Below are 14709 nucleotides of genomic sequence, written 5' to 3' on the forward strand. Positions count from 1 at the left end.
TGCTTATACCGAAACGTAGGTGTAGTTTGGCTGGTGAAGATAGGCGTACGTGCGTCCTAAGAGAACCTTAGCCCGTGTAAAAAATCGCGCATTGACCAGCCCCTCCACATAAAAACATAATTAAACGCTGCCGCACCAAGAAAATCTTAGAAGGAGGCTATGATGCCAATACGTTCCATAAAACTAGCATTGAGGTATCTAGAAGCGTCGATTGACTACATTTTAGCGATACCGATAGTCACTGCGATGACGATTGTTTGCATATATGTGAGGGCTATTAGGTTATTGGAATACGTTTAGTATTGAGCAGTACTTAGAGCATGGGATTAGTGTGTATACATTGAATCAGAAGTAAAAGTGTGGAAACTGACTGTAGTTCACAAGAGTGTGGAAATGAGATGGAAGAAATCTCGCAAAAGCTGACGGCAATTTCTCCGGTGCCGTTTCAAGATTTGTTTATGGTATGCAGGGTGTTTGGGCTTTTTAAAAGTGAGCTGTAAATGAGCCAATCAACAATACTATTTTACTATTTTAAGCCAGCTGACAAACTAGAAGTGTCTTGGAAATCTTTTTGACAACGGCATTCTGAATCGATGTATAAATGATTTATTTGTTAACAACCAGAGTAGCCATTATTTGACTGATTTAAAATGAAAAGATTATACGTTTAATAGAAATGGCAATGGTGCTACAATATGAACGTGAATCGTTCACTATCATTGTAACGAAATCTTGTTAAATTGTATCTGGTTATTTGTATATAGATGTAGCTTGGGCTGGAGTCCAAAAGGTCTATTTTGATGGAATAAGAAAACGAAGCAAGTTGATTTATCTTGAAAATTTATTCGTTGTTGAAGTTATGATATAATATAGAGACTTGGAATCATATTTCAAAGGCCAAGGAAAGTACGAAAAAGATAGAAGCATTGTGATTAATCATAATTGGTAGTTAACAGGATGTTGGTATTTTCTTGTATTATTGGCCTAAGACACAGTGTGAGTGTCGAAGTAAGCATCAGAAATGTTATAAAAGGAATATGCATGAACTTGGCAGCTCTTTTGGGATGTTTACAGATAATTACTATATATTGGAAGCAAGTAAACATCAAAAGGTTTACTGTTTATTCAAAAATCACTTGTGGTGAGACATCATCATTGTATTAATGGACATCTAGAGAAATTTATACTACTTCACTTTTTAATCTATTTGGAAGATAGTAAGTCCACAGAACTATAACTTCATTTGTATGGAAACACTAGGCGTGGATCGCCATGAGGGCTTTATTGAATACATTTGATGTATTGCTGTACGAATCTATAGATATGTGTAATACTCAAGACTAAAGAATAATATTCAACTTTGATATGTACTTTAGAAACTACTACAAGAAACTATATCAAGAGCAAGACAGTGATGGCTTTTATGCCTAGAGATTCTATTGTATTACACTAACTATATAGTCAAGATTTTGGAAATTTCTATATACTATGAGATTTACGAACTTTTACACAAACACACACACACACACAGCTACACAGATAATTAAAACATTGCACACATACAAACACCTTAATATAATCACACACACAAACAAAACAATCACACCTACATACAGCCACGTATACATTGCAAGCATAAACACACAGAACACGTTGTTAAGAGAACAGAAATATAGATAATTGCACAAATGTTCTGTTGTACACGCCAAACATGTCAATAAACCAAGCTTATTTACTTATATTGAGTTCTTGTTTGCTTATTGTTATTAATCTATAATTACAGTACCAATTTAGCTCAGTTAGTTGTAAGTTTCAGTACGACCCAAATGCAATTTAATGTGTGATCATTATTGAGGTTTCAAGCTGTTCCATTCCCAAGGTCTATTACTTACGAACTGTAGTGTACATGATCTACTTTTATATGGATCATTAATTTTTATAGAGCTTTAAATGTAAAAGGCAGCATCTAGTAATTCCCCGTAGATTTTTCAATTATGGCTTCAACCATTGAATAATAAATACGTTTTGGTGGATAGAAAATGAACATAATAAACACGAGATAACATGAATAGTAAATAATATCCATACGTCAAGTTATTTGCATTACTTTCCGCTGTGGTAACTGCTCATTTGTTTCATTCCTGTGAACAGCTCATTAAGCATCTCGCTAGAGGCCGTCATGCCTCCATTTCAATGACACAGTACGTAAAATAGCTTAGAGCTAATCCCTGTGTAACGCTGTCTTTTAAATAGTGAGTATGAACCAGTTAGTTATAAAAAAACAGGGATAAATGATGAGTTCTGCAAATGATTATAGTCATTATTTAAAGACTACATGACACAAAAAAGGTTTACGTGTAAATATTGAAACTAAACATGCAATATAGTCACCTAAAGTCGGTATTAATCATTATGCCTGATAAATTGAGTTTGTATGGCCTTCCAAAAGTGCATTTTTATAATCTCCTACAAGCTTCCTTCTTTTGCATCTCTAGGTTTTACTTTTGGGCTTTTTCCGGAGCTGACATCAGTACCATCAAGATTAAACTACATTCTGCCTTGTCAACTATTCGAAGAGCTAAAAGACAAGTGGCAATTACAAGGAAGATACAACATGTTATGTTTTTATATTTCAATTATTAATAAAACATTGGTGATAAGAGTTTATTTAGGGTTACAGTTCTCAATGCACATTCAACAATTTCATTTTGATTTGAAGCACTAGATATCAATAATCAATAAAATACTTAATATTAATATTTTTAACACTACATCAAAGCAACTAATACATGTAGATCTTAATGTACAGCCAGTATACAAGTAAGAAAACGAAGCTACATTCACAACTGACTATGTCATGTCATACAATAATCTAGAATATATTTACACTATATAATATATAATATTTGTATTTTTATAATGGTGGTGCTAGGTGATTATCAACAACCAAATGTGTCACAACTACTTCGAGTTGGACTTCTTCTACATTAACACTTCTTCTGGTTTGTGGAGAAATATTTGTCCTATTGGATAACGCCGGTGACCGTGAAGTTGTCTTGGTGTAAGGAGTTGGGACAAAACCGTTCTTTGAATCGCACATCATAGATTTGTATGCATTACGGAAGTTTTCGTTGTAATACCCATATATGATAGGGTTCACAGAGCTGTTGAAGTATGATAACCAATGAGCTATGGGATATATATAAACATTGACTATGTCTTCTTGATAAGGTGAGAGAAATCCGTGATCTGAAAGCAAAGACATCGTGTGCAATGGCAACCACGAAAATGCAAATAACACAACCACAGCTAGTAACATCTTCACCACCTTGACTTTTCTTTTCCAGGAAGCCTGCTTGACCTGTGTTGGAGCTTGTTGACCTCCAGGAATTGGTTTCTCCCATACTTTCAATCCAATCCTTATGTACAAAAGTACGATAACGACCAAAGGGATTACATAGCACGTAGTGAAAAGCAGAACCGTATACACTTTTCTCCATAGCTGAGAGGTCTCTGCACAAATATGCAACGAGAGTGTCTCTTTGAAGACCTGAAGGGTAATCGTCGTATCTTCAATCAGCAGGACCTGAGGCACCATGATGAAGAGGGCTAAAGACCAGACCACTATGACGATCTTCTGCACCCCACGAATGGTGAATTTGGGCTCAGTTGGATGAACGACCGAATAAAATCTGTGAATTATTTAAAAGAAAAAAATATGTGCATTCAGCGGTAGAATTACTAACATTGGAAAGTAGACCTAAAGAAAAATCCGCATGATTTCAAGGAGTACATATGGAAGATTTCCAAATCCTGTCAACACAGATTTCATTGTTAAAAGGTGACAGGGGCGTACATTGCGAAAACGGCAATCAGTTTTTTTCTAAATATGCCTTCTAACCTTGAATCGTGATGACCTTGAATACGGTTTAAAGAAATCTATCTTGATTTTCAAATATCGCTGATTCTATATCCTCCTGCCTATTAACCCATTTAACAAGTCAAGCGGTAACATGATTTGCCGAAGCTGTGCGTAGAAACGGAATAATTTCCGTTCAAGGCCAACACCCAATACTCTCCTGTACCCAATTTTCCTAGTCCGTATCGATTTACAGCAGGGTGCCCTACGTATGTTTGTGATATAGCCAGGTCTTGTGAATTCTCCTCAAAGCAGCTCAAGGTTAAGTCTTTGAACGTCAATTGCATGTCTTTTTATGATATTTCACAGAAAGGTTATGGGTTATTGGCACCTTACCTGTCAACTGCAATCGCTACTAATGTGAAGACTGAAGCAGCAACGGAGACCACCTGGACGGCAGGCGTCAGCTTACACATGACATCTCCAAATGGCCAACCTGGGTGACATTTACAAAATACAAAGCAATTAGACTAAATATGCTATTCACCTATTTGCCATTCAATTCGAATTTAGAAGGTTTAATAACTAACTAGAAAGGCCAATATTTGCTTTGGAGCAAATACAGCGATGGGTTCACCACATTTTACGACATGGCAGGGAAAGAATAAGAAACACAAGGGAAAACAATGATTTACATTGATATAACTATAGTATGAAGTAACATACAACTAAAACAACAGTTGGATAGCTATTCCCTACTTTATTGGTTAGGATTTTTAATTGCATAATGCAAACTGTTGATTTTCAAAATTAAAAAAAAAAACGTTCATGCCCCGCATTCCAATGCTGGAGCAGGAAAGCTTGAAATACCTACCAAAACACTTGAATACAGACATACTGTCAGTATGGAAATGCTCTGTGCAGGTGTTAATCAAGTTAAATCCCAACAGCCAATCAGCAAGAAATGCTCTGTGCAGGTGAAAATGCTCTGTGCAGGTGTTAATCAAGTTAAATCCCAACAGCCAATCAGCAAGAAGAATAGAGAAAAGGTGCATGCCTATTGGTTGATGCCTTGCATTCCATTGTGATGACTCATGCCCAAACGTGGTAAACACGGCACACTAACACAGTAATACATTTGCTATAACACAGCCAAAAAAACCTCAAATAAACCATTCTAAAAGCCTGTATCACAAAAATTTAAAAAACGCCTAGGGGTATTTGCCCACTGTACCTCCATACCAAATTTCAGGACCTTAGGCCCTAAAATGAAGAAGCTGAATCCATTTAAAGATATGGCAGGAGGAGAAGGAGGAGAAGAAGAATCATCAGCAAAGACAATATGGTTTCACCACACCACTTCGTGGTGTGGTGAACCCATAATGAATATATTATATTAGACACCAATGTTTATTTGGTGCTACATACAAACACAATTCACAATAACATTTATTTTAACAAAAACTCCAAGCTCATATTTTACATAAAATGTTTGCATTCTTTTTCAATTGGTGGGGATTTTTTTCTTTGCTAATAGATCCGGTATGTAGATGCAGCGTCTAACATCGCATTAGTCATTATTCAGTAATGTGACCTTTAAGGCTGCGCTTTGTTCAAAGGAATCGATTCGGTCATTATCAACAAATCGAAGAAAACACGTCTTGTTTGTTAAGGACTTCCTTAATGGACTTCCGTTACAAGATACAGGTTTTCATAAATAATGCATAAATTGCAATATTACTTGTAGTCAAACAAAAATCGTTTGAAACTGGTCTTTAAATAATGTTAGAAAACATCACTTTTTACTCTGTGAGCTTTATTCTTTACTTTAAGTCATACGTAGTAAATCTCTGGTTTTATTTTATTAAAAGTGTTTTTTTTTGCATTATTTAAGTCACCAGATAGCTATAAAATAAAGAAAAATAAGATTACAATTTGATGTGCTGCATTTAATAAAAACACACGCATGGGCATCTGCAAAATTAAAACGCCATATGGTCTCACCATGCAGACATGCATCATCATGACTTTTGACCAACTTTAATAGATAGATCGAACCAAACAAATCCCGTACAATGTAGTACTGTTTCTTTCAGAATATCGAACATCTACTATGAAAAATTTACAGCTCTATATGTGTACAGATAGTGCCTTCTACCAATCAAGTATTGAAACTACAACATCATAATATAAAAATCAAATAATGGCGTAGATTAGCATATGTATTCCAAAACTACATATTATAGACTGTTATCTTAATGCCCATGATATGTATGTACATTCAAACTTAGATTCAGTTTTGTCGGGAAACATTAAAGATTTTTCTTTGAGGTAGCAGCAGTGTTCTTATGTCTTTTTATATACTAGGCAATACGAGTACAAACAATTATGATTCGACCTACCTCTTATGATGTTGTCCACCAGTGTGAACGGCATACAGAAGACTGCAACAAGAAGATCACTCACAGCCAGGTTTAGGAGGAAGAAGTTTGTGACAGTCTGCATACGCGGCATCTTCAAGATCACAAAGCACACCATGATGTTCCCAACGATGCAAAGGCAGAAGTTGAAGACATAGAACAATACAAAAAGCACCACCACCGGTACTGTTTGCTTTAGGTAGTCATTATCAGGTAGAAGATCCTGTAATTCATAACTGCCATTGTAGGACAAATGTCCACTTATATTTTCCCTAGCAAAATCTAAGCCTTTAAGTCTCAACGCCATTCTGAAGATTAAAAAAAAACAGTTCTGTTGTGGAGGTTCGGGAATTCCGCCCTGCTGCTCACGACTCGTAAACGATTTTCTCTCCAGTCTGTCAAACAATTTCGGGAAATGTAACCGTGACGGGCAAAGCTGGCTTACGCCAGCAAAAACAGTGCGATGGTCAATACAGGAAGCCTTACTAATTTATCAGAACGTGATGTGTAGATAAGCCCCGGTATCATTTGTGATGTATTTACTGTTCTCTGCTTCCTTCAGGTGCATGACATGGGTGTGGCGATCGATAAATCTGCCTGCCACCTGGAAAGACAATAACATTCATTAAACAGTGCTGCATCTGTCATTTTTCTTAAATTACTGGTCGCTTCCTTTCCCTTTTATCTATAAAACAGTTTTGCACAAGCTCAACACTCCTAAGATAAAAACCTACTGAAATCCGAAGTCTCGATGTTATCGGTAAGGTTGGAGTTATTGCACTCAAGAAATACACCCAGTGGCTTTAAATCTAAATAACAAGGGAAATAACATACAAAAACGCAAAGTGCCAGAGTCTTAAACACAAATATATTTACAACATCAATCACTGACATCTGATGAGCTACAAAGGCGGAACGGTACCTTCAAGAAGCAATAAAGTTCTATTTCCGGGCGTATCTTATGGGAAATCTGAGCAAAATGCCTTATGGCGTTGTTGTAAAAGATTTATCAACTTCACTTTGAGGTGAAGAGCATAACGTCTCTAAAAAACGTACCAGGAAGTTAGACAGTGTCTACATTAGCAAATTATAGAGTAAAAGACAGTAAAACGCAATAGAAACACCATATGGCTAGTATATGAGTTACCGTGAAAAACATATTTTAAAAGAGTCAACATTGATACAAACCATGTATCAAAGTACGTACATATATATATACAGCGGCATTTTAGGATGATCTACTCTAGAAGAACAACAAAAAACATTTTGTTGCAATGCAAAGTACATGCACACAAATACCGGAAGACATTAATCGTATTTCACCGGCTTCGGTACAGAAACATAAGAACGGTTTAAGGATGCCAAACAGAATTCGACGTCGCTAAGTGATAGACGTTGTTCCTACCTGAAGCCTCTGGTGCAAGGCAAATGAGAGTGCACTAAAGCCTCTTGACTGCCAGAAATGCGAGGCATCTACGCTGACCTAGTATAGTCCCGTGACCTGTTTCTGCATGAATGTACATCCTGTGGATTTTATCTTACTCCACCAAAAACTGTAGAAGACGCTTTGTAATTAGAAACAAATATCTTTACTTACTTTAATTAATCTTAATTCCGATATTAACTATTTCGAATAGTTGAACCGACTCTAAAGCTTATATATTGTACAATAGTATCCTGATAATGTTTCAATGATTTGTATTTACTCACGCTTTGCGATTGAAAACATCTATCGTTATTTTCATCCGCCTCCATTCCGATATTAACTATTACAAATAGTTGAACCGACTATATAGGTTATGTATTGTACAGTGATTATCGTAATATCGCGATTATGCTTTTATGATTTGCATTTACTCGGTCTTTTAAAAAATCGAAACGAAATTAAATTTACAACTATGCTGAAGCAGCCTATACGCACGGAACAATGGTCTCATCACAACACGCGTTGTACTGTATGCGAAAGACAGAAGGAACTTTCTCATGCATTTTTCATACCGCATGCTATCCTGTAAGTTTGCATGTATAAACCACTCCCGGCTATGTGCAAGTCTTCTGCAAAATGCAAACGTTTCATTTTCCGTTCCAGATAACTGAAGTTACGGTGAGATGATATCAATTAATATCTCAGGAGTTTAATTGCTTGTAATAAGTTCTGATAATCGGGACAATTTGTACTGATATTTTCGTTGATCGTAATTTTAGATAATAAAGGTTCCCTTAAATATCAAACTACTAGGTTTTCAAAGTCAGTTACGAATTTTAGACAGGGTTTTCTGTGGCACCTTCAATTCAATTTACTAAAATTTCATGGTCCCCTTTGCAAAAATTAGATTTGTAGCAATTTTTTTATTTATATCAATATATATAAATAAAAAAGTGTCGCATCGACAGGGAACCCCAACAACAAAGTGCGATTTTGTTATATTCTAAAAGCCTAACCTGAATACGGGACAAGGCCAGGTATTAATACTGCAAAATATTGAATCCAGGATCCAATTTTCATGGTCGTTAAGTCGTTTGGAGTGGTGTCTGTTCAGATCGTCGTGGTCCCTTAAAAGATGAGAACACCTGTCACGTACTAACCCTTATCGACTACATTGTCAGACAGGGTGAAGATAAAAAAAAATTCTCCTGAAGAAATGGTGCGAAGGTGTCTGAATGACGACAGGCTATCGTAATATAAAATCGGCACGAATTGATGGAACTCATCTCAAATGCATGAGATGGCTTTTACGGCATTTCGGGTGAGAAACCCATCAGTCAAAATCGTTAGTGCAGCATTTTGATGCTGTGATGTTTTTAGAAGCTGTCACTGTCAAACGGTTTTTAAATTACTAAACCCCTTTACTGGCATCAGTTTGATGATGAATGATTACTTTGCAAAGAATATTGTAAAATGAAAGTAAGAACGCTGTTGTTGCTATAGGTTTAGGCTATCAGTGGCATTAGAAATAAGAAATAGAAACAATTTGTTAGCTTTGAACGCTTTGCTGGACAGACCATATAGAGTTTTGAAGGATCAGATTACAAACTAGTTAAAAAGATTATGACTATTAGATACACTTTTGCTGGGAAAAGCATTTTGCTTCCAAACTCAAGAATGACAGTTGAACAGTCAGTTGAAACTCAAAAAGCATCCTACGAAAATGATGAAAGACCCAGTTCCTATCAATTGACACCATTAACTTTTATAAATGACAGTTACACATTACAAAGACTTTCTGTCTCTGGAGTTGTCAAGCGCATAAACAATACTGCCTATTGGTAAGGCAATCATGTGTTTTTTGCATATTGATGGATTTTGAATGGCCACTTGTGGCAAAACTCGTGCAATAACATAATTGCCCTATTTTCTCATAATATTAGCGTATTGGGGGTTCTTAACATCGGGATCGTGTGGCGCAACGGTAGAGTGTTCGGCTCAGACCCAAAAGGTTCCGGGTTCGAATCTTGCCCGATGCTATCGATCTTTTACCCTTGGGAAAGGCACTTCACTCGACCTAGGTGTAAAATTACTTCGGTTGGGGAGGTAAAAGGCAGTGGAAGGAGAGGGATGGGCTCCACCTTCCAATACTGTACCCTAGACACAGTGGATTAACAACCCACTGCCCTCACGGCCACGGCCTTAAAATAGGTGACAGGGCTACCTTTACCATTACCCTTTCAACATCTAACCTCCAAACATTCCATATAAGGTAAGAACACGGTGCGAAGAAAGCAGTACAATGTCGGCTCTGTCTTCTTATTTCTTTTCCGCTTGACAAGAAACGAAGGTCTATATACCCAGCATGTCTCTTAGAATTCGACATAGCCATCATAGCGTATTACATTGGCGCCACAAGTATAGTTTACTGTCATGATGTTGCATGATGAGAAGTGGTTATACAGTCTCAGAGGTGCTCTTATTGCAAGGTTGGCGTTTTGACATAAACCGACGGGATTTTATACCATTAAAACCACTCCAGTTCCACAAGTTTAATGTCTCAAGTGCGTCATAAGCTGACAGCAATTCTTATCTGATATCCCCATGGCAGAAGAAACCTTTCATATAGAAAAAGACAGGGAGAGGAAGAGGGAGAGAGAAACACACAGAGAGGACATACAGAGAAAGCTATTACCTAAACAGTGTTACCTAGATCTCCGACCTCTACTTTTTAAGTTGTTAATGTTGCTTTGTGTGTTTATTGTTGATTTTGTGATGTAAGTATGTCTATTCAAATGTAGTCACTGTACTTTTTCTGTACCATGTAATTATGTCATTTTAAAAGCATGTTTGAGCCTTGGAAGCCTTTGAGCCCAGCAGGGCTGAAAGGTTTCATAATAAATGAAATGAAAATGAAAGAGAACTGGTTATCAATGTAGTCAGTCAAAGTGATGTAGGCGTTTATAAATTCTAAGGTTAAAAAAATTGACTTTCAAATTCTAGCTACTACGTTCCCCACACATAACATGACATTTGAACAACATAAACTAAAGAACCTTGTCACACGATTAGACCAGTAAATTATAAAGCCGCCCCCTGTAGAAGTGTGATAACAAAGTACAGCACTACGGGATGCCGACAGGATTATTTTGATACGTGTCATGTACACCGTATGCCACACTTGTGACATGTTCTTAAATGCTTAAGGCAAGAAAATAAAATATTACTGCGTAACATAACATGACATTCAAAAACCATATGGAATTGTTAAAATATGGTAGATCTAACTATGTTTGTTGTTGTCTTATTTTATTACAGAGAAATTCTATTGCTTAGAAACTAATGTATGAAACAAAACCGTTAGAACTGACGATACTTTTATATCAATGTTAACTTTACTTTGCTATCTTCACCCAAAAGGATGGGATGATAAGACTAGTTTTTAGTAGTAATACATTTATGTAATGTATAAGTTAGCTAAAAGCATATACCTGGGGTTGGTATAGTAATATTCTTAGGTTGAAGTTCTTACGATGAAATTTACGTTAACTGAACGCCAATCAAGAATTAGTATTATGAATGTATGGCGGTGGCTCAGTTTTACTGACATAGCAACGGACTTCATACATTCGGATGAGTTAATAAAACTTGAAAATGTACTTCCTGTTCTGTCTTTTAGATCTCCCTGTCCTTTCTGTTTCTTCTTTACACGGCAACTGTTTTTTTTTTATTTAGGCCAGGAACCTTCTACTAAGTTCCGGTTGCACATATTGAACGTAGCTTATCATTAGGGTATACCGGTAAGAATAGCTTTCTTAGCCGGTAGTAGAGGTCGATTGAAAGACCTTGCAGTGCTGTGTTGAACACAATTAGGAATGTTGCACTTTACTTCAAGGGTAACTTGTGCTGGATTGATTGTGTTCATTGTTATACCGTTCTACAATTGTAATGATTCAACTTGTTGATAAAATGTTTTCGTTTTAAGTTATTAGCTAATTGCACAGCAAAATTCCAATGGTCATGACAGGAAAGATTAATTGGAAATATTTATCTTTGTACGGTTTATACAAAAACAAGGTGTAATTAGATTATATATTTAGGTCATGACCTCAAAAGTTGAAAATGTGGGAATCTTGTTTTTTCTTCGCCCTATCGCATTTGGGAGTCGTCCACAAAATGTAAATTATTGCTGTGGCCTAATGGTAGAGTGCACAAATAATAATAACTGAGACATACAACGTACATGATAAAGTCTCATATGCCCTTATCCGTCCACAACTGAGATTTTCTTATCACGTAAAAACCTTTCAAACTTTACTGAACCTAAACTTTACCACAAATGGTTAGCAATTTTCTCCATGGGCGCATATACCAACTTCTCATCGGGGGTCACAACCCTGCACTATATTGAGCTCATATTTGTAATGGACAGCATAAACGCTGGTGACAGGGTGGTGGTTCAATGATGTAAAGGTGAATGTTACATCTTGCCATGTCTTTTGCGATCAATACAAATATTTTTTATCCCCCCTTGATGATATGTAGCTTGTATCTGCTACTTTACATGTCAGCTAATTGCTTTCCAATTTCAAAGGTACATATATGTACACATTACTGCAGTGGGTTTTTCCTACATTGTCAAAAAGGAAAAAAAATTCAATCCATCATATTGTTTTTACATTTAGCCACTACGCAGAATTTATGGACTACTAGGCATTGACTATCCCTTTACGTTGTTGCTACAATTAAAGTTACGATAAAAGCATGGGTATATTTTCTCATATAACAGTCGTTAACCTTTTGGCATTTTTTAAAGATATTAAGATACGGGTACAAAATAGAAAAAAAGAGATATAACATCCCACTTACCGTTGGCTGTATCGCTATCGGGTGCGCTCTGGTTTACACTTCGACAGACTGCACTCGGCTTCAGGCCAGGAGCCCGTGGCTCTCTAATAGTGGCATGCACACGTGTCAATTTACTTGTGTTCCTTTGTGTATCACTAGGCGAAGGGAAAAACATGTTTTTGCTTTTATGAATATTCGTCTCGTGTCAAAGCCACGTGTTCTTTTGTACACATTGTATTCATATGTTGATGCCACCCTCTCTTCTGTCATTAGCAGCCACGTCCATTGTAATTTTCAACAAGTAGTACTTTCAAAAAGCTATTGAGAAATGAGTCTGTATCTGTGTAGGCGGTATACGTAACCGCCCTTCGGCGTAACACACCAGCTTCTGTATCTGTATAGCCGGTATAACCGCCCTTCGGCGTAACACACCAGCTTCTGTATCTGTATAGCCGGTATAACCACCCTTCAGCGTAACACACCAGCTTCTGTATCTGTATAACCGCCCTTCAGCGTAACACACCAGCTTCGCAGGCACGCGGCGCGGCGGCAGCCGGCTACATTACACCGAACAACTTGTTACGCCTAACCCTTGAACATCTAACTCTAAACATTTTAAAATCTATCTAATGATAATGCCCCTACTGTACTTGGTGACAGCGAGTTCCACTCTGCGATAGTTCTTGCATTTTTTATTTTCATGGAGGTAATATACGTACCTCGACGGCAACAAGACAGCGGCGTATCTTATCAATTGAAAACATTTAATTATTGTAAGCTAAAAACAACATGACCAATTCACCATTAGAGCTATAGAAGGGAAGTGCATTGTAACAGAGTATTTGTCTATATATACATATATATAGGAATAACGTACGTTATATGAACGCACAATAGACAACACACTGGAGGTTTTCGTAGTATTTTGTCGTTGATAACCACAAGGGCATGCTGCATATATATATCATATTATAATACTATTGAAATATATCTTCAAAATCTATATCTATTTTTTCTTCACATAGCCTGTACAACAAGTATAGTGATATTTTAGGTATACTGAAAATATGTTTGCAATTAATATAAGCGTTGCAACATCTGATTAAACTGTACAGGCATTAATATTGATTTATGTAACAAAAACATCCATCGATTTAAGAATTTCAAAACACTTTCACATTCACCATTATATTATAGTCGACACCTGTAACTACCGTGGCCGACAAGAACAAAATTTTACACCGCAACTTTTGGTGTTTTACACCGCAACTTTTGGTGTTTTACACCGCAACTTTTGGTGTTTTACACTGCAACTTTTGGTGTTTTACACTGCAACTTTGGGTGTTTTACACTGCAACTTTTGCTGTGTTTTACACTGCAACTTTTGGTGTTTTACACTGCAACTTTTGGTGTTTTACACTGCAACTTTTGCTGTGTTTTATACTGCAACTTTTGCTGTGTGGAAAACTTACACCCCTCCCCTTTTATAATGGACGGTCCCCCTGTCAGGTCAAAGGTGACAACGATGGCATGCAAACTACGTCGACTGAGTTATCCTTTTCGTGCATAAGTTTTTTAGAGGAAAAGCTTGGCTACGTTGTGACGTTAGTTTTTTTCTAAAGGTTTTTCTAGCTTTGGCCTATAGACCGGGATGAATTTAAAAATGTTTCGACCAGGTCCAGTGATTACAAATTATGTTGCTTTTTGCTGCCATGCGTCACAACAAATTTATCAAGGACGTCAGATATCCAGCTCCAGACATCAACAGCAATGACATAAATTTTCTGCAGGTTAGTTCATTATTATTGGGTATGGACATCGTTTTTCTTCATTTTAATGTCCCTAGACGTCAGCTTGTGACTTGCCGCCGCCATCTTTGTCACCTTTGACCTGACAGGGGGACCGTCCATTATAAAAGGGGAGGGGTGTAAGTTTTCCACACAGCAAAAGTTGCAGTATAAAACACAGCAAAAGTTGCAGTGTAAAACACCAAAAGTTGCAGTGTAAAACACCAAAAGTTGCAGTGTAAAACACAGCAAAAGTTGCAGTGTAAAACACAGCAAAAGTTGCAGTGTAAAACACAGCAAAAGTTGCAGTGTAAAACACCCAAAGTTGCAGTGTAAAACACCAAAAGTTGCGGTGTAAAACATCAAAAG

The 14709-nt window shown here is 36.8% G+C and overlaps 2 protein-coding genes across 2 annotated transcripts in view; both read right to left on the reverse strand.

Annotated features, from left to right (window-relative positions):
• Window positions 1–2914: 2914 nt before the first annotated feature.
• Window positions 2915–6586, reverse strand: LOC109478240 (neuropeptide FF receptor 2-like). Its single transcript, XM_019779697.1, has 3 exons — window positions 6262–6586; window positions 4256–4355; window positions 2915–3692 (listed from the first exon to the last, which is right to left on the reverse strand). The coding sequence occupies exons 1-3, from the start codon at window positions 6584–6586 to the stop codon at window positions 2915–2917; spliced, it is 1203 nt and encodes a 400-aa protein (XP_019635256.1).
• A 186-nt stretch (window positions 6587–6772) lies between these two features.
• Window positions 6773–14709, reverse strand: part of LOC109478241 (neuropeptide FF receptor 2-like) — a 10621-nt gene continuing 2684 nt past the window's right edge. Inside the window, exons 4-5 of the mRNA XM_019779698.1 lie at window positions 7172–7181; window positions 6773–6883 (exon numbers count right to left, since the gene is read on the reverse strand). Of these exons, the coding sequence (XP_019635257.1) occupies window positions 6773–6883; window positions 7172–7181 (121 nt within the window). The remainder of the gene's footprint in view (window positions 6884–7171; window positions 7182–14709) is intronic.

Source organism: Branchiostoma belcheri, unplaced genomic scaffold (assembly GCF_001625305.1).
Source record: "Branchiostoma belcheri isolate BF01 breed outbred unplaced genomic scaffold, Haploidv18h27 scaffold43, whole genome shotgun sequence".
Lineage (NCBI taxonomy): Eukaryota > Metazoa > Chordata > Leptocardii > Amphioxiformes > Branchiostomatidae > Branchiostoma > Branchiostoma belcheri.